Source organism: Fulmarus glacialis, unplaced genomic scaffold (genome assembly GCF_000690835.1).
Source record: "Fulmarus glacialis isolate BGI_N327 unplaced genomic scaffold, ASM69083v1 scaffold2547, whole genome shotgun sequence".
In the NCBI taxonomy this organism is placed as follows: Eukaryota; Metazoa; Chordata; class Aves; order Procellariiformes; family Procellariidae; genus Fulmarus; species Fulmarus glacialis.
Window position 1 is genome coordinate 118,508 of NW_009221157.1, and position 19,232 is coordinate 137,739.

Consider the following 19,232-nt stretch of genomic DNA (forward strand, 5'->3'; position numbering starts at 1 on the left):
AAAAAAAAAAAAAAGGAGGAATTATAAAAAGCACAATAATTCTCCCTCAGGACCATTTGGGCAATTTCTAGGCACTGGAAATGAGTTCCTTCAGATTTTCAGATGTGATAGCAGAGGCCAGAAACAGACCCACAGACAGTTTCCTTCTGGAGCAGCTTGTGAAGGGACTGGTCCTTCAGCCAGCCCATTCCCATTTCCGCTGTATCGTTCCCTTTCCCACATGGTCCACTTATTTGATCCCTTTCTTCCCCTCCAAGACCATTACAACGTAATGACCCACCCAAAAGCTAAATCCAAACACCAGTGCCCTCCTTTATCCACCCGTTTCCCTTAGCCACTGCCCAGTTACACTCTGGTCATCACCAAACCTGTGCTTTGAGACAAGACAACAATCCCATACCCGCCTGGTGCGTCCTGCCCTGCGAGGGGCTGCTCCTGGGGCCGTCCCCAGCTGCGTTGAAGGCGGAGATGCAGACCATGTACCGTGTGTGGCTGGTCAGGTTTTTGAGCCGGACGGTTGTCTCCGGGAGGAAAAGGACCTTCACTTTCTCCGTGTCATTTTGGATGTCGCTCTCCCAGTAATAAATCTGTTGGGACAGTCAGATGCTTTAGCATATCCTACACCTAGAAAATATCGGGGCATTGCAGCTATAAAAGATCCGGAAGATGGCTCAGTCTTGCTCTGGACTCCTCCGTTAAATGGGATACTAACGCTTTTCACCACGTGTCCAATCTTTTCTCTTCCTTTGGCAAATTCCCCCGAGTCCAGTGACCATGTAGCTGAGTACATCACTCAAAAATTGAGCACAGGCTCTACAGAGAACATGGCCTAATGACAGCAGATATGAGCTGCCAGAGTTCAGCGATGAGAGGTCAGTTTTTAAATTCTCCCTGAAATGCTAGCTGCCTGTCAGCACGGGCATCCTGATACCATGGTCCGTGATTCACCTCTGTGTGCACACAACGGTTTCACCATTTGTGTTCACAGGACAGCCAAGCAAATGCCTCCCTGAAGAGGGTAATAAAGACTTTCCCTAAGGTTCCTTGAGGTACTTTTCCCCATTCTTCCCTTACATAATTTTTATCCTGATGCCATAGAATTAGGCTTTGGAGAAGTTGTTTCCAAGAGGAAAAGTGGTGCCAGCCCTACTTATTGGACAGGCCTGGCAGCGAGAGCATTACAACAGGCCAAAGCAAGCCAGAAAGTTGAGAGAACGAGCCAAGGCAAGACTCCACCTTGGCTCTACAAGCCAAGCTGTTAGAGCCATCTATATACGTACAAAAGAAAAGAACATGAATTGATATATAAGGATGCTTGTTACTGCCAAGAAAGCATGCCAGATTATTCACATTGGCTTGGCTTTTCTTCGCTTATGGACCTAAATTCATGGAGAGAGGCAGAGCCAGGCACTGAACACAAGCCAAGCTCCAGTGTTTGTAGACTTGCCCACTTCCACTCTCTGAGGGTCCATTCTCATGCTGGAGAAGCTAAACAACATGCCTCTGCAACGCGCTCATCTCCTATGAACCAAATGCAATTAATGCTATGATTTAATTTTGTTAAAAAGTTAAGGAAATTAAATAATTCTTCCGAAATCTGACCTGGCTCAGGCTTCTAGCTTGGAGAATGTTCTGCTTTTCCTGATGGCTTGTAACATTTGACAGATAGAAAGCTCAGTTAATTTTCTTCAATACATTTCTTGCCCCTAGCTCTTGTGTGTCTGTTGCTTTTGAGAGCAGATACGTTGCCTGCATAAGTGGAGCTGCCTCCTTATCTGCATACCCCGTTTCCCCATGCTCTCCTCCTCAAATAGCAACACACTTTTCCTTTTCTCGCCCCCGTGCCAATCTCATTCTCTTTCTTTTGGTTTTGGGACATAGTGCCATTTCCGTACTGCAGTCTGAATGCTGTTTTAATTTGCCTTATGCAGTGAGGGCAACTGTAGTTTGTAGAGCTATCTCGCAAGTAATAGCAACACCAAGCAAGATAAATGAAACCAGTAGAAACAGGAGGATTGCCTTGTAGCCTTGGATGTTCCCATTTTGGCTGTCGGCAGGAGGGGGGTCCCAGGTGAGCTCCAGCTGGCTTGCAGAAAGGGAGTTTACTTGGATGTTCTGTGGGGCCAGCGCTGGTGCTAGAGAGAAAGGAGGACAGAAGAATTAATAGTGACAAGCAGAAGTAGTTCATATCCACGTTGCAGTTTTCCATTTGCGGAAGGACCCAGGACAGACTCTGTTTACGCCACACGTCAGCTAACAGAGTCAGCCCTAGAGGTATCTGTATCACAGCAGGGAGGTCTCGGCACGGGTGGACCGAGGAGCAGCCGAGCCTCCAGACGTGGTTATGTTCTGTCCCACACAGACTGGGTTAGACATTGAATCAACTCAATCCTGCCAGCAGCTTTGGAAAAGGAAGGAGAATTTTGTCTTCATTCTACAGTAGCGTTCGGGTCTTGCCTTTGGCAGCGACACCGCGCTCCTGACCGACCACTCTTGAAAGTGACTGGGAGCAACGCAGCCCCCGCGCCACCGTCAGCCTGGCCTCCCACTCAGCAGCAAGTCTTTATAACAGCCTGTTTGCAAGGCTCCAAGACTTAGGGCCAAAATACTGTCTAAAATTACCTCCAAAACCAGTCAGATGCTAATCAATTCAACTAATATTTTATGTATGACAAGATGACTTTTAGTTTGCTACTTGTTAGCTCTGCTTCGATTATACCTTCACATGTACATGCTGGCCCTCTTTGGTTCCCGATGGCATTTCTTCTTTGCATTGTGCTGTGCTAGAAAACTAATCTTTGAGTGCACCTGGGTCACACCATCCTCCCCTTTGTCGGGATCCAACTTGGTGCGGGTGGATTTTCCTCCCCAGCGGCTAGCAAGGACGGTCTGTTTTCCCGACCTGCTGTCTCTGCCTCCGGCAGGTCTTAACAAACCAGCACATGTTCTGTTTACAGAAGAGGTGCCGAAGCGTGTCCTATTCAAACTCCAGAAGTAGGAAGAGAAAGGCAGGGCAAAGGGGACACTCCTCTTTTCTCCGTGTTCATGGTGCTGTAGCCTTCACCCAGACCACCTGAGAAAGCTGCCTCTTTTCTCTCTGCCCCTTTATGGGCCATAAATAGAAGCGATAAAACATTCACTACTCGAGTTAGATAGCCGCGGTTATCTGCTCCTCTGGAGACTCCTTTCTTTAGAGAGAATGACCTTCATAAGTCACACTTTTCAACCACTACTCCCTCCCCCCAGAGTTATAAAATAAAATAGTAATTAACACCCACTCAGCCTGACACCAACTATTTATTTTGTTCTAACTGTGTGGTTTCCATATTATCACTGCCCACCCTGCCGTTAATGGAAATGTTAATAACCAGCGCCAGGTTGTTGTGACAGATGCTTGGGCTCATTATCAGAAATTCTTATTTACCGCTCCATTAAACGACAGAATCGCACAAAAAACCAATTCAATCAAAACTAACTGGAGGAATTTTAACAGCCACATTAATAATCCAAAACATAAATAAAGTTAATGTCTTCTGCATGTTTGCCATCGGCAACTCTATTGCAAAATTATTGCTGTACAATTAAAACATGAAAGGCAAAATTGAAAATAGCCTTTACCCCAGTGCTCAGTTAAAACTGTTTGTTTATTACATTTTTTTGTTTCCTTTTCAGCTGGATGTAGCGAATGCACGAGGTGACAATGACCACCAGTAAAATACAGCTTGTTCACAGGGGTGCACTTGTCTAACTGCTGCCCTGTCTTCTGGACTTTGCCGGAGGAGCGAAGGGAGCAGCAAGCCGGCTGGCTGGCTGCCTTCAGTGCAACGTAGCACCGTTCTGTTAGGGACCGAAAATCTCAAGATTTTGAGGCTTTCACAGCACACATCAGAGTGCGAGCCCCAACCGATCACACAGCACAAACCTGAAAATACATCTCGGAGATTTGCAGATGATGACATGCTCAGGGAAACAGGAAAACGTACAATCGCAGAAGAAAATGGATCACTTTAGCAATGCATTTTCTTTCAAGGTAGTGACACTACTGCCTGTCCTGAGCTGACAGCTTCAAAGTGCTCTCAATACCCAGGTCTGAAGCAGCATCTACAACAGCATTTTTCTTTGGATCCCATATGCCAGCCTGCAACAATTGCTGCTTCCGAGATGCGACCATTAGAAGAGCCAGCGCGCGCAGCCTGCTGCCAGAAAAACACCGCTTTTCGTCAAACCCTTTTTGGAGCACCTCTGAGAAACACAATGGTTAAAAACTGCCAGTGATCATTCTCCACTGACACGCTCGCTGCTGGAGCTGCACTTTTGCTGGTACGGCGGTGGAAAATTTGATGGAAAAAAAAAAAAAAAGAAAAAAGACGATGTGGAAAAAGACATTTCTCTTTGCTACCCCAGAGCCTCGACGAGATGCAAATTGTTTGGTTTTGTGCCCTGTGAGTCTGTCCCTCTGTTCAACTTTCAAAGGCTGATGTGTCCCTCCTCTTCTAAGCACAGATTTCTTGTTGACAGCAAGGGACAGCAGAAAAGTGCTGTTGATGCTTGATGTGGCTCTGTGCAGACAGCACGTTACATTAAGGGTGAAATGAAATACTTCAAAAAGATGGAAACGAATCCCTAAAGGCTCTACCTGTTTGAAACCCCAAACCATTCTCTGAATGTATGGACAGCCTGTGCCAATAAAAGCAAGTGCATTTTAAAGGTGAATTCAAAAGCCTTTTACCTTCTAGGAATGCAGTTCAAGATTACTGAGCTCTGAATTTTTTCATGGCTGTTGGAATCACGAATACATAAAAAGCAAGGTTAAAGGCTGCATACCTCACACTGCTTTAGGTGTTAGTGACATTATCAACTATAGCAGGAGCGACACAGACCCCTGAGGGTCCAAACTCAGCTTTTGGCAGGTGGAAAGCATTTCACTTTCCCTGAAAAAAAAGTATGTATTCATGAAGTCTAATTCTGTGCACGTATCCTGCCTTGGAATCTCATGCAGATATTTGTAAACTTTTCTTTTCTTATCTGATTTCAGTTGACCTTTGAGATTGCCTCCGTGAAACACTCTCTCAGCCAAAAAGTAAGGAGAAAGGCTGAGCAGGTTGTATAGTAATTAGTAAAAAACCATCACCATCTATGGGCTGGGGTGATATTTGCAGGATCATGTAAAGACAACAAATCTATCTGGAAATGCAAGAGAGAGTCAAAACGAGCCCATGAATAAAGTTACACACCTAAATCCACATTTAAACATATCACTGCCCTCATTTTCAAGTCGTACTGAACAGCCTCTGCTCACACCGCAGTCAATTTGAGCTTGCAAATGCTTATAACCTTTAAAGAGAAGGTGCTTAAAATCCCCAGTGGCCCGCCCGCACCAGAGCTCCGTGCATTGCAGAAGCTTCACGTTAGTTTTTCTCGCTGCTTGCTCGGGATATTTGCTCTCTGGGCTGTGTGGCACCGAGAGCTTTTCATCAATACGAAACTACTATTCCTTTTCTTAGTGACAGTTGCCACGATGCTCTGTAGCACAGGTAGGCTACAAATCCTTGTGATTCATTGGGTAAACTTAATAACTGTTTTTAGGAAGCATTCATTGCTGCTCTTACATCTGCTCCAATTTCTGGGTAGCAAAGGATTTCTCCTCTACTGATTTTCTAATTGTTTCTATAATGGCAGTATTATGTCAGAAAATTCACAGACAAGTCTGGGACAAGATTCCCTGATTCTCATGCCATTTAAATAAATATGCAGGCAAAAAATGAGGAGAAAAATGCAATGAAAGAGACTGAAGATTTTCTGTGCATCAGCTTGATCCCGCAGTTCCAAACAATCCCAAGCAAATTTCTGTTTTCTAAAGACCTCTGATCTTTTTCTACCTAGCAAGCATTTTGCCCCCAGTTCATCAAAGCGTGCTTTTGTGAACATGCCTGCTTTTATTCCCTAGTAATCAATACATTTGCATTTTGGTGTTAGCACCTAGAGGCCAAAATCTTATTGCACAATGTGTTGCATAAACACAGAACAAAGAGACAGCTCCAGGCCTAAAAAGCCTCTAATCTGTATGTCTACACATTATAATGGAGGGGTGGTTGCAGCATGTTCTGATGTATCAGCTGTAATCTTATCCACCTAGTGAGTAACAACAAGAGAGAAGACACAGCAATATTCAATGTAGCATGTGCTGACAATTAAAGCATGCACACGCAGCACCTCCAAAGTTTACACACCGGTTCCTGGCACACAGAGTCATGGAAAATAGAGCTGGAAAGGATTTGGAGAGGGCTCAGACATCCATCCTCCTGCGTCACACCGGGATCAGCTCGGCTGGTCAGATGTTTGTGTAATCTCAATCACTGACCTCTTTCCAGATTCCGCTCCCATCCCCACACAAACTCTGCCAGCATATCCCTATTTTAATAACTCTTAAAATAACTCCCAGGATGCTTTTTTTTTTTTTAAAATGTCTAGCCTAAATCATCCTCGCTGTATTGAAGTTCTGTCCCTGCAGCGGCATGGAGAACAGATTGTTTCTTCTCCTGTTGCAGCCACTGCCCTCAAGTTATAGCGTAGATAAGCAACAGTTAAGTGGGTTATAAAAGCCAAACACAACAAAACAAACAGAAGGTCACAAGATAAAACAGCGAGATTGATCTGCAGAATGGGCAAAGTGAAATGCAAGAGGTTTTCTTGCATTATGGGCTTAGAGAAGGAACGGAAGGATGGTACCTCCCAAGAAAGAACAAAGCCGTGTATCTGCAGATGTTTGCAGTCACTCCCTTCCACGAAGGAGAAGCAGCATGAGAGAAAAAAGTTCAGTGTGTATTGGCCATTTTCTTACGGGGTCTGCAAAAGAGAGGTGGGAGTGAGGAACGCTTCCCCTGTGCAGCAGTACCTCTGTGCCTTCAGGAATGCTGTGTGAGCAATGCTGATTAGTTCAATAACAACTAGTTAATTGTGCTTCAAAAACAGCTACTTCGAAGCTGCTTTCCTCTGTGACAGAGCAGCACAAGCTATATTTAGAATGTAAAAGATGCTTCCCACCAATTTCTGGCTATTTTAAGCTAGGCTACATTTTGTGATAGAAGTATGTGCTTTTTCCAAGGACTGCACTTTCTGGTGTTGCTCAGATGTATTTCAGATGCAGTGAGACATACAAAAGATGTGGGTCTTAACCCTTCCGACACAACTCCATTTGCTAACATTGGACCCGAGTGCTCCTACCCTCTTATTCAGGCATGACAATTCGGCACCAAAACCCAGTGCTCTGCCAGTTATTGACTTCAGCAGGCTTGTGTCACCCTGCAACTTGAAATGAGTCTCAGGAAAGGAGCAATCTGGCCTTCCCCATCTTTGAGAAGCCCAACCTCCTACTGGGTGGGGGTGTCTGTGTGTGTGGGGGGGCAAAGCAGCTGGAAATAGCCAGGTTTTCATAGGAAACAATCCTTTTTTCGGGGATGTTGATATATGTGATATATGTGTTGATTTACATGGTTGCATAGATCAGTGTAAGAGAAACGGAAACATTTCCTAGCGTACAAGAGACCGATAGAAGTCAATACAAGAAGAACTTGAACAACACCTCTCACACTCATGAACACTGATGAAGAGGGAGCACAATCTAATCGAGGCAAAAATAGAAAGATAAACAGACAAACCTACCTTGGTGCAGAAGAATGGGTGGAGAGGAGAAAGAGAATAGCTGTCAGGATGGGGACTTTGGGAATCTAGCACACCCGCAATTGCTTTACCCTCTGCCATATTATCCGGGTAGGCAAACCTACACTTAGTACAGTAGCTGCGTTTTGCCACATCAAATTTTTAAGGGTATTAAAGACATGAAAAAGCATAAATAAAAGCAGCTGCAAATGATACCCAAACGTAACATCCCCAGCTTCTTTGCTTAGCACTGGGAAGCTTCCCAGCATTGACTAGGCATGTCTTCAGCATCTGCAGAGATATGAGGGGGAGGCAGGGGCAGAAGGAGGAAAGAGGGGGAGATGACGTTCACTGCACATATCTGAAAAACATTGAAATGAAACAAGGACTAGAAATGGAGTATCCTTTCCACGGACCCAGACTCTAGGAGGTTATCTGCTCAATGTCATTTTTTGAACTGAGGAGGCAATCATGTTCTGAGGAAACCTCTACGGATATAACTTATTCATGAAGAACCTTCATAAATTGGCAAGTGACTCAAGCAGAAGTAATTCTCATCCTTCCCTCACCATCCCTTCCAGCGGTGGTGAAAACACTGTTGCCGTGATTACTAATCTTTTAATACGGGGTTCAGATTTCCCAATGAGCCATGTGCAATCCAGGATTTTTGTGGGACAGACTCGATCTGAGTGATGCAGAAAAAGTTACCGTGAACACATTACAATGCCCACAACCAAGGCGAATCTCATGGAGCAGTACTGTGAAATAGTTAGAGCCTGCAGACAGAAACTACACACTTTTCTTTTGCTGAAGCCCACAGTTCTACTTAGCTAATAGAAACCTAAAATAGGCTATCACATCGCATACTGAGATTATCCATCAAGGGGCTGAGAGCGCCCGGCCCGAAAGTAAAGCCCTTACAGAACTGTCAGAGTGCCTCTGGCAAGGGCATACAGGTGGTTAAAACAGGAAGGTGGAAAATAGTAAAATGAGCTTTTCCCTCTATTTCTTTTGTGTCAACAAGGATACGATCACACACAGGCAGGCAGCCCATCAGTCAGCAGAGACCGGCCCATGAGCAGGAACAGCAAGAGCCTGACAAGCATTAGGTATGCACAAACACACAGGCACAAACCTACAAGCTAAAATCCCCTCTCGCTTACATCAATGCAAATTAGGGTTAGCTCCGCTAAAGCTAGTAGAGCTAAGCCAGTGTGAAAGTTGTGTAACTGAGAGCGGCGTCAGCTCTGATGAGCGCAGGATTCACCCCCCAGGAGGAACTGAAGGTTGTTCAAGGGCGCAAAGGACGGTGAAGAACCTCCGAGTGTTCGATACTCTGGCCTGATCCTCCCTCATGTGCACCGGGAGGAGTGGGAGCAGCACCGGGTGGGAAAGTACCGCTCTCAACTCTCTTAAAAAAGTCTACCCATTAGACAGAGGCAAAGTTACCTACTTCAGACTATTTCCCCAGGCTCTCCAGTTCCCAAGACTCCTCCTCCTCCATTTATATTCATGGTCCACTCATTAGAATTTGTTAATCCCACACTCTAATGTCATAATATCACAAGTTCATGGCAGCTGACAAAAGCACCCACTTAATATTCACCAACAGTAACGGCAGCACCTTCTAAAGCCTAATAAGCACCAACAACTCCTTATGCTCCACTAAAGTCAAGAGAGCGTATCAAATAATTAGGGTGAATCTCTGCTGGGTTTACCATATACCAAATGTTAAAAGCCGTACCAGAAAAAAGTCAAACTGAGCAGGTGAGATCTGCCACTGTGATAACCTTTCGCTGTGGCTTTAACGCAAGTTTGGGTAGCTGACCCCCATGAGGGATTAATTTAGGATTTACAGATTGCATTGGTCAGGGAACCCCAGGGAGCTCATGGAGGACTGTGATCTTGTGCTCCTGGGGAGAGAGAGATTAAATTTACATTTTCTTGATTCTGAGTGAGAGTTTTCTCGTTCTTTGTTTATTTTGCAGTCATAGAATCCCCGAGTTCATCACTGTGGTCCTACACCCCCATATCATTTCAGTGTCGAGATTGCTGTGGCCAAAACATTTTAGAATATTGCTAACTCATACTTTCATAAGAAAAAATGGCAACTTTTTTGTTTTCAGTCTACAACAGGCAACCTGAAATGCCTCCAGTTTCACGATTGACGATGGATACAGCAAACAGATGTCAGAAAAGAAAACCAACTGTGTTCTCTACAGCTGGCTTCACAGCAAAGCTGTACAGAGGAGACAAAGCCACTGGAGTTGAGACCCATATGAAAATACTTACAACATTTTGCTCACATATCCCAGGATGACTGAAAACAAGCAGAGCAGGACTGCACAATTAGGGTAAATAGAAATTTGGCTGCAAATATAACCCATTAGTCAAAAATACTCAGACTCCAGCCTGTGTCTGTTTGAATATGAGTTATCAGCCAGAGGTTTCCCCACTTCTTTACCAGTGCAATTTATGGTCCAGCTTTACTTTACTACTGATTGCTCATGTTTTTGAAAGGAAGGTTAATTCCTTTGCTTTTAATGGAGTAGCTTTGCTGTTAGTTCAGTAAGGCTTTGCATACACGATCAGGCTTCTCATCCCTCCGCCCTCTGTGTACTGTGCAGGGATGTCCCTGCACTCGCTTCTTCACAGGCCATGTAACACTGCAGCAGAACAGCTAATTTGTCCTACCACTCCCACTGCTGCTCACACCAACTACAGAACAAAGACAGGAGTCCTGATGATGAATTTGGGTACGGAGAGTCCGTCTGTCTCAGGCTACAGTCAGTACTGAAAATCGGCATCAAATGGTTGGGTTTGTGAGATGGAAATTCATCATCTGAGCAAAACGTTGCACGGCAATTGCAGCCCGACGCCACCCACACCAGCACTAGCAGTGGCAGAGATAAGCGAGCGCAGTGGATCGAAAACTGATGATATTTTTGCTTGGACAGAAACATCTTTCCTATATTGAGACGTGATAAAAAGAGGCAATTATAGCAGAGCTAAGCAGGAGCTGCCGCACTGTATAAAGCATTGTGCTGTACCAAAGGCTGCTTATGACCAATATTAACAACTTAATGAGCTGTTAATGAGGCGCGCATTCAGCTTTTTCTTGCAGCATGAAAACATTGCAAATCATTTTAGGGAGCTTCTGGATTGTCAATGGAGAATTAAAGATGTCAAATAAGCCCATCAAATCTATGTCTCAATCTGGACACTGCTTTCCAGTGCATTCTCTTAAAATTCCTTTTCCTGTACGGTAGAATAACTTGCTTTGACAGCAGTACGACTCTCACTTAGACTTTGCTTCCTTCTGCCTTGACATTACATTTCAGTCTCCAGAGAGCTGCAGGGATGTCTTTTTGACATGTTGACATTAAGGACACTTCTTCCACAGACTCACACTGGCACGGTTACTTTCTGTCTTACCATTATAAGAGCAGCTACTGAGCTAAGCTACCAAATTCGGAAGTTTGATTATGAAATTTTTATGCTCATCTGTAAACAGATTAAGAATGTAAAACTACCCTTACAAAAATAGCCAGTTTAAATAGGAGGCAAGGTTTATATCGAAAATTAATATCCATAATTCCCCAGCATTGCAGCAATACCAGTAACACATAAGGAATGACTAATGCTCTAATGTAGGCACACTTTAGTTTATTATTTTTTACTATTCTGTCACAGCCCCGCAGGATTAGAAAATGCAGCCGAGTGCTAGCTATACTGCTATTACCACCAGTGGAGCTGCATTGATGGGAACAACAAATCCAAATTGGACTTGCAGACAACCCCAAGTGGAAACCAGGTATAGAGTAAGTCTGGAGGAGTTTAAAATCCACCAAGAAGTACGGATGGGATGTTCCCAGTGGCTGATCCTACTCTCAGAAACAGAATGCTGTTGGGATACAGGTGTAATGGTTTCAAGTAACGCAAGAGAAACTGAAGAGAGGTTTCTTTCCCAGTCCAAACAGGAAATGTCTCACCACTTTTTTTTCCTCTCCATTTTCTTATAGTTTCCCTTTCTTGCTCTGCTCTGACTTTACGCTCTCTTTTAGCACATTGTTGGAGAACATGGCTTGGATCTCTAACTCCGAGCTCAGAGGAGAACTTCTCCATCCTTAGGGAGAAAGACACTGGGGACAGGATGAAAACCCAATATCACTCCTGGAGCAGGGCATTCCCAGAATGGCTTTGTAAAGCTCATTCACAATTGAGCAAGATGCTGGAACAGCTCTGCAGATTCTTTAAATTTAAAGGGGAGGGGAAAAGGAAAATCAATGTTTCAAACACCCTGCCATCCCCCAAAAGTAGCCTTTTGCTGATGTTCAGAAGTGTCAACAATTAAAAGGCATTACCTTAACATTTCAAAGGCTTGATGCTTTTAAAGTGCCAGGGAAGGTCAACCCCTTTGTTTAAAATTTGAGCAAGTAAAACCAATAATTTATTTATTATACTACTATCCAATAGCTTCCCTCCATCCCCTTTTGTTTATCAAGGGAAGATACTGTCCCTAGGCTGACAGGTTTTAGACTACTGCAATGTGAAATGGCCACGATAATCCTTCCCCTCCCTCCTCCAGTGGCGTCTGGGATGGAAATGCCCACCCAGTTCTTTTAGCTGTGCCAGCAGCAACGCGGTCTCTATCTGCACACGCACAGTCAGTCACCGAGAGCCATGGCCCACGTGTCCCAAACAGATAGGAGAAAACAGCCAAGGGGGCACAGCAGACTGATTGAAGCTGCCAGCTCTAATGCGTTGAAATGTTGTCATTCCTCTTGGAGGCTGTTAGCAAGCAGGCACAGGGGACTTCTCTGCGCAGCATCTTCTCAGCTACGTTTGGGGCAGGGAAGGAGATAAAGCTTCTGTGCTATAAGAGAAAGGGAGGCCCAAGGTAACGCTGAGGGACCCCCTTCTCGACCCACCACGGGGAGGTGACACCACAGAGGGTATTTTGTATGAACACATGAAAAGAGTGAGGCCTGCCGAAACAGATGAAAACACTCAAGAACAAAGCAGCCTTGTTTTGACAACCTTCTCTGGCATTAGCGTGAGAGACAAAGGAACGTTGCCTGAACACAGATAGCCAGGTAAGAAGGGACAAGAGCTCTTTGCTAGAAGCAGCTTATAAAGGAGAGCCAGGAGCCTGGAGTCAAGTCTTTGCTTCTTTACGAGGCTTCTTTCTGCTTAGCATGGCTGCTTCTCTGTATTTTGTCTTCTCTTTCCCAAACCTAAATTTTTGGTCTCTGAGCTTTCCAGATGGTTTCTACTCCTTGCCTGTAAAATGCTGGAGATGGCCAGGCAGCTCTGAGTTACTGGCAGAGCAGAGCTTCCCTCCGTGTGTCAGCTACAGGTAGACAAAATAAAGTTTGGGAACTCCAGGAACACCTGTAGAGCCGCAGGCAGGAGGGCAGATGAAAATAATTGCAGATAACAGTGGGAAATTTGCTTTGGCATCTGCAAGCTTTGCACCAAGAGGTAAATTCAAGTTTTTGGAGATGGTAAGAAAAGAGAGGTAAGAAGCAGTCGTCCCCCTGTCCCACTCATGTTCCCTTCCAAGCAACAGTTTTACTTTGAAGAAAGTGAGAAGGCCAGGAAACCTGCTTTTCCGAAAGATTATGCTAGCAAGCAAGGCAGCATTTCAACGGAGAACTTCTAAGAAGCCTCTGTCTTCCAGCTCTTTTAACTCCTTCCCTTTCCCATTGCAGAACTAGCTCCCAGAGATCATTATTAAAAAGAACAACAACAACAAACCAGCCTCATCAGTTCTTGTGAATTCTGAAGGTCACCAATGTCACCATCAGTTATAATGACGCACATCACTCCCCTCTTCACACAAACGGACTTAGAACCTGTTTAAAGGCTAGTGTCTCTTGGTGCATTTCACCCCTTCTGCTACCTCCTCTCCGCACACACGCGCTCTCCTCCAGCAGCAGCTGCTGGAAGAAATTATGAATTCCATTATTTTTCATCCAGAACAGCTTTGCAGTATATGGGAGAAGCACTGGAGGCTGCAGGCTCGTTAGCACAGGATTTGTATTGCTGCCTTCCATTTTATTCACCTTCCCAAATTAGTTGAAGCACGCCTGCCCCAAACCTGTGATTTCTGTTTAATTAAAATGCAGGTAGTGGAGTCTCCTGAACTCCAGAGCCCACCTCACAATCAGATAGTGACAGCGACCTGCTGGAATAACGCTTTTGATATAGTGGCTGCTCTAACAGAGTCTTAATTTCAGCTGAGCAGAACAGCACCTCTGGTAGCAGCTGCATTTAGGGCTGGGATGAATATCAGTACCCAGCCTCCCGCTGAACGCTCACTGCCTTCCCAATCAAAGCCGGCATCCCTGACAGCTGAACTGTTAAATGAATTAACAAAGCGAGAAGGGGGCTTGCCGACGGGGCTGCGACTCCCTTCCTAATTTCTGCAAGTGGCAGCTTTCAATTTTTCTGTCATTTGAAAGGAGATGCACACGGTTCTCTAATGAGCAGGGCAGAGCTGCAGCCAGCTCTAAAAAGGTGACATTATGAGGATCTTCTGGTCTGCGGAGGAGAGGGATCCGGATGCTTGAGGCAGGTGGGGGAAGGACACCGGCTCTCTTCAGACTGAACAGGCAGCGCATCCTTCCCGGCTGCACTGAGCGCAAGGACTCCCAGTCCGCTCTCCTGGCACGAGGAAGAATTGCTCTTCACATCAGCGAGTTTTGCAAACATCCAGGTAGAACTCAAAATGCAGCCTTTGCCGGGGCTTTGATCTTATGGGCTACTGTAACAAGAAAAAGGTTTTGCTCCACCTGTAGCAAAAAAATCCCCCCAAAACACTTACGTCCAGCTCCCTTGTTCACCAGGCAAGTCAGGATACAGAGGTCTGTTACTCGTGTCTGGCCCGTTGCCTACCAGCAGGTTGTTCTCTCCCAAAATTTCCCCCTGCCCATCAGTCAGAGCCAAGTGAGACCCGAGCGCTCGGGCTGCCCGAGGAGGCTGTTGGCTGGGGTACAGCTCAACGGCATCCCAGAGCTCAAGAGAAACTCCCTTTTCGGGTGCTTTTTAATTGTTTGATTGGCAAAACTGCCAGAACGTTTGTTTTAATGGCATTTTTTTTCAGTTTTGTCAGGGGGCTCCATTGCCTGCTTAAGGTTTTATTGTAAAAATCCAGATACGATGATAGGAAAATCTTCAAATCTAACAGGAGAGCACAAGAGGGAAGGAAGGAATTACAGACACTCCTCCTTCTGCATCGCTCGTCTGGCTGCACCAGACATAGAAGCTGAACAGCACGTCAACCGTCAGTATTATTTCCAGGTGCCCCACGCTGTATGAAACACCCACCAGGACTGCACAGAATTGGGTATTTTCACTGAACTGGCCCAAACCCAGCACATTTCCCCAAAGGCACGTGCTGTATATTCCTTTTTACAACCGAGAGAGGAATGTTCTCACACCTACCAGAATTACTGCAACCCTTACGGTAGAACGAAGCACCATTTAACAGTACTGAGACGCAAGTTATCTGGGGCCTTCAGACCAGGGACTGGTCCCCTTCACTCATTTTGTGTTCGGTGCGAAGCCTGTGTTTCCAGCACTTGTTGTCTATTGGGAAGATTTTCTCTGGTTTTAATATGGACACCCCATTGCTGAAGCTAAGCAGACCCATTTTTTCCAGCTTGCTGCTTAAGTGCCTTTACCACACGTAAGAACATCAGGCAAACAATAACAACAAAAACTTGTATTTCCACAACACGCTTTAACTCAAAGGTGTGAGAAATCAATTCAAAACTTAAATTGCAATACCAGCTCCAATCACTTTACTCACAGTATAAATCACAGCCCGTTCTGGAGGTGGAAGAGGCAGTTATATAACAAAGCGTAATAACTTCACACAACAAGAGTGAAAATCGGCAGGAAGATCCTACATTCATCATTTCTACCGCATGAACCCGGGTTGTCCCTAACCAGAGGTAAATCCAGTATCTCTAAAAAACCATCTGAGTCATGCTACAACTTCAGATATACCAGCCCTGCCTACGAAAGAAGGTCTCCTGGATATCTCAGTTTCCTCCCAAGTTTGGCTCCTTCCGTTGCCCTGTTCCCTGAGTTACGACAAGGAAGACCTGGACCGGGGGATTAAAAGACACGATATAACAGCATTTCCTTGTTTTCCCCAGCTGATTTTCTGTGCCATGTACATGTGTATAAATGCATGTGCTGGCTCCATTTGCAGCAGTGAGATACTTAGCTCTGAAACAAAAACGTATTTTGAAGCCAGATACAGTTGGCTCCACTTGGGGCTTTCTTTGCTGCAGTTGCAGAAGTAAGTTGGAGCAGCAGCAAACTAGAAAAAAATGTAAATATTGCCAGCTGTCTCTCCAGAACCATGCTGCTCTGATTAATTTATGATGTTTTCAGAGAAAGATAGTGAATGTTACACCATATTTGAAATGAAAAGGTTAAGTAGAGTTTAAAAAAATGTGCTTTGCTTAGTTTTGAGCAATAGAATATTTAATGAATAATAATAAAAAGCATTAGTGCTGGGTTTGATAGCTTCTACATTCTAGCCTTGAGACAGAAGAACAAAAGTGTAATCAGATTCGTTCACGGCGGCAGACTGAGCAACAGGAGGGTGCGTGTCGTCTATTCTTGTTCTAAGCTTCAAAAGATGCTCCTGCAGAAATTGATACCATAACTAACAACTATTTCGGCGCCAGCCTCTCTCCAGCTGAGGTCACCATAAATACAGCACCACCGCCGTGGCTGTGAGGAAGACATCAGCTATTCCAGTCCTGCGCTTCTCAGCTAGAGTTACTGAGAAGAACAGACTCAGCTGTGGGTTATCTGGGCTCTGCAAAATCACCTGCTTCACAAAGCATTCAAAGAAGTGTCTAGTTAACTGTCTCGTCCTGATTTCCGCCTGCGGCCTTCCAATGGAGTGATTTTAAAATGATCAGCAAGTGACATTTCATAAATACAGCCTGGATTCACGCACTAGATCCATAATAAGTAAAGGCATGAATAGTGCCACTGACCCTCAGCTTCTGCAGAGCCTGGATGCGGGTATAGAGTCTGCATGTTCCTGACAGTAATCATCATCTGTGCCTCCAAAGCTAGCATTAAACCGGACACAATGTCTTCTTGACTTCAAAAGCATAAAAATTACAGCAAGGTATGGTGCACAGGCAATGTCTCTACACGGAGAGCTATAAAATAAACGAACCAGTTTTCCAAGTCTCCCTTGTTTTGTAGTTTTGTTTCTTTTCCCTTGTGGCTTTCCTGTGCTCCACTTTTCATTTCTTTAACTTGAGACAATTTTTCCCTCAAGCTAATTTGGTATGAACAGTCATCCTCCTGCAACTCCAAAAAATATTTTCTCTTCTTTCTTTCAAATGCCCTTTCTCCCTTATTCGTGTAGACCAACTGGCTTTCAAATGGCAAGAAACTGTCAGTGCCAACCTATTCCAGGAGAGAACGCTCCAAAACACTGTTTAACAGTGATCATGATTGGGGAATTTTTCAAAGAATACCTTTCCTAGACAAATATTAAATATTATCTGGAGAATATTAAAACATGTCAGTACTTCTAAAAAAAAAAAAAAAAAACCAACTCATTTTCCTTTTACCTACCTGCTTCGCCCACAAACACTTCCACTGGTGTGCTGGTAGGGCTCTCACCAATTACGTTATATGCTGTCATTAGTACTTCATATCTCTTGTATTTCTTCAACTCTGAAAATGTAAAATATTATATTATATATAATTATTTATACTGTATTACAGGTATTTTTTAGACTCTATCACCTCTTTATCACCAGACTTCTCTCTTGTGAAATACAGCATTAAACAGTACAATTAGTGCAATCTCTACTTCCATCCTTCCCTAATTCACACATCACAGCAGGATTTGCATAATTATGAAAGACCTTTGCAATGAAATGGCAGGATTTTCCAGTGTTTCCTCACGGTGTTGCTCCAGTAAGAGGAATCATTCCTGATGGATAACTAGCTAGAGGAGCACCTCTAGGTCATTCTTAATGACAGAAAAAGGCAGGACTTTGTTTCGAGTGTTCAACATACGGGCTCCTTTTGATCTCTACCGGTAGGAAAGAACATGGCTTCAAGCCTTTGCCTGATCCCAGGGACTTTCATCCGGGGAGTCATTTGGCAGCTGCACTGCTCAAGAACGTCACTGCTGAAGCGGGGTGCAGAAGAAGATCTGCAGTGGGGAATCTGGAGTCCCATTCGAAGGACTGCATGGGTATCTTTCTCCTTCAAAGTGACCACAGCCTGAACATCAATCACAAAGAGAAAGGAGAATTTGAAGTCTGGACTCCATTTGGCCACCAGGCAACCAATTTCTTTGCTGACATATAGAAACTGCTCTGACAGATGAGGTAGGAAAGTGAGCAGTGTGAAAAAATCTAGAAAAACCCAATTGTATGAGGGTAATTAATAGATGCAAATGAAGGTGGAGTAGAATCATATCAACGTCATTAGGGGAGGCAGCGCCTGAGCAGTTTCATTCCAGATTTTGCATTTTCAGGATGAAAGAATCAATCCTAACAGAAATATTTATAATCCAAAATATTTAACAGTGAAATTAGAGTAAGAGAGTGATCAATAATATAAATTGCTGTATTTAAATGAGCATTGAATTGATTAAGACATGCAGGGCCAGAGGTCCAAATTTCTTCCTTTGCCAATAATTTTCTCTGCTATCTATGAATCACCCTTAACTCTGTGGCTGTCAGTACAGCATCGGTTTGGTAAGGTTCAATAAACCTAATCGTACAGGTTCGCCTAATTCCAGTTTCACAGAAATGTTTACAAGTGTTGTGCTCCTATATCTGACTCAGAGTCCAGCATCATTCCCCAGTCTCAGGCATACTGTAAATGATATCTGATACATCGCTAACTTTTTGATGTGATACCACTAAACTCAGATGGACTGCAAAACACGTAGCAAGCAAATCAGCAATAATGATGCTAAGTTTGTAAACAAATAAACAAAAATAGTAAGATATATAGGATATAGCACTGGGCAGCTTGTACAGGGAAATTTTAATTGCTGCCATGAAAAGCCACAAGGGAGATTTTAGTGTTAACTGGATGTGGAAGAAAATGGAACACATGAGAGTTCATGCATGCTTTGTTTCAGTGGGGATAGGGCTTCATTTGTTTTTTTTTAGCCCATCACAATCTGTGACTCAAAAGCCTTGGGCAAAACCCATCTAGTGAACCATCATCACCACAAAGCAACTTGCCTTTTAACTCTGTCGAATGCTATTTTATTCATTTCCAATTGAAAACACCTCTGGAGATGCACATAAATTCATTGAGTCCTCTCTAAACTGGCCTCCTACTCACGGAATGCCTGAGCATCGCAATGCTTGAATCATAGGACTAATGATGTGATACAGCTAAACTCAGATGGACTGCAATATATGCAGCAAACGAATCAAAATTCATTTAGCATCAGCAATACTGGGTTGTTACAGTCAATAATGTTTTACCTTCCCAGCAGCCACATTTTTACAACAGCTACCTACTTGCATCATCAATGTCTCTTGATGTAGGGA

At 44.2% G+C, this 19,232-nt stretch overlaps 1 protein-coding gene across 1 annotated transcript in view; it reads right to left on the minus strand.

The window, feature by feature from the left end:
- Nucleotides 1-19,232, minus strand: part of SDK1 (sidekick cell adhesion molecule 1) — a gene marked incomplete at its 5' end in the record, with an annotated part of 152,876 nt that overhangs the window by 26,222 nt on the left and 107,422 nt on the right. The window contains 3 exons of the mRNA XM_009580985.1: nt 401-587; nt 2,020-2,135; nt 17,281-17,382. Coding sequence (XP_009579280.1) covers nt 401-587; nt 2,020-2,135; nt 17,281-17,382 — 405 coding nt within the window. The remainder of the gene's footprint in view (nt 1-400; nt 588-2,019; nt 2,136-17,280; nt 17,383-19,232) is intronic.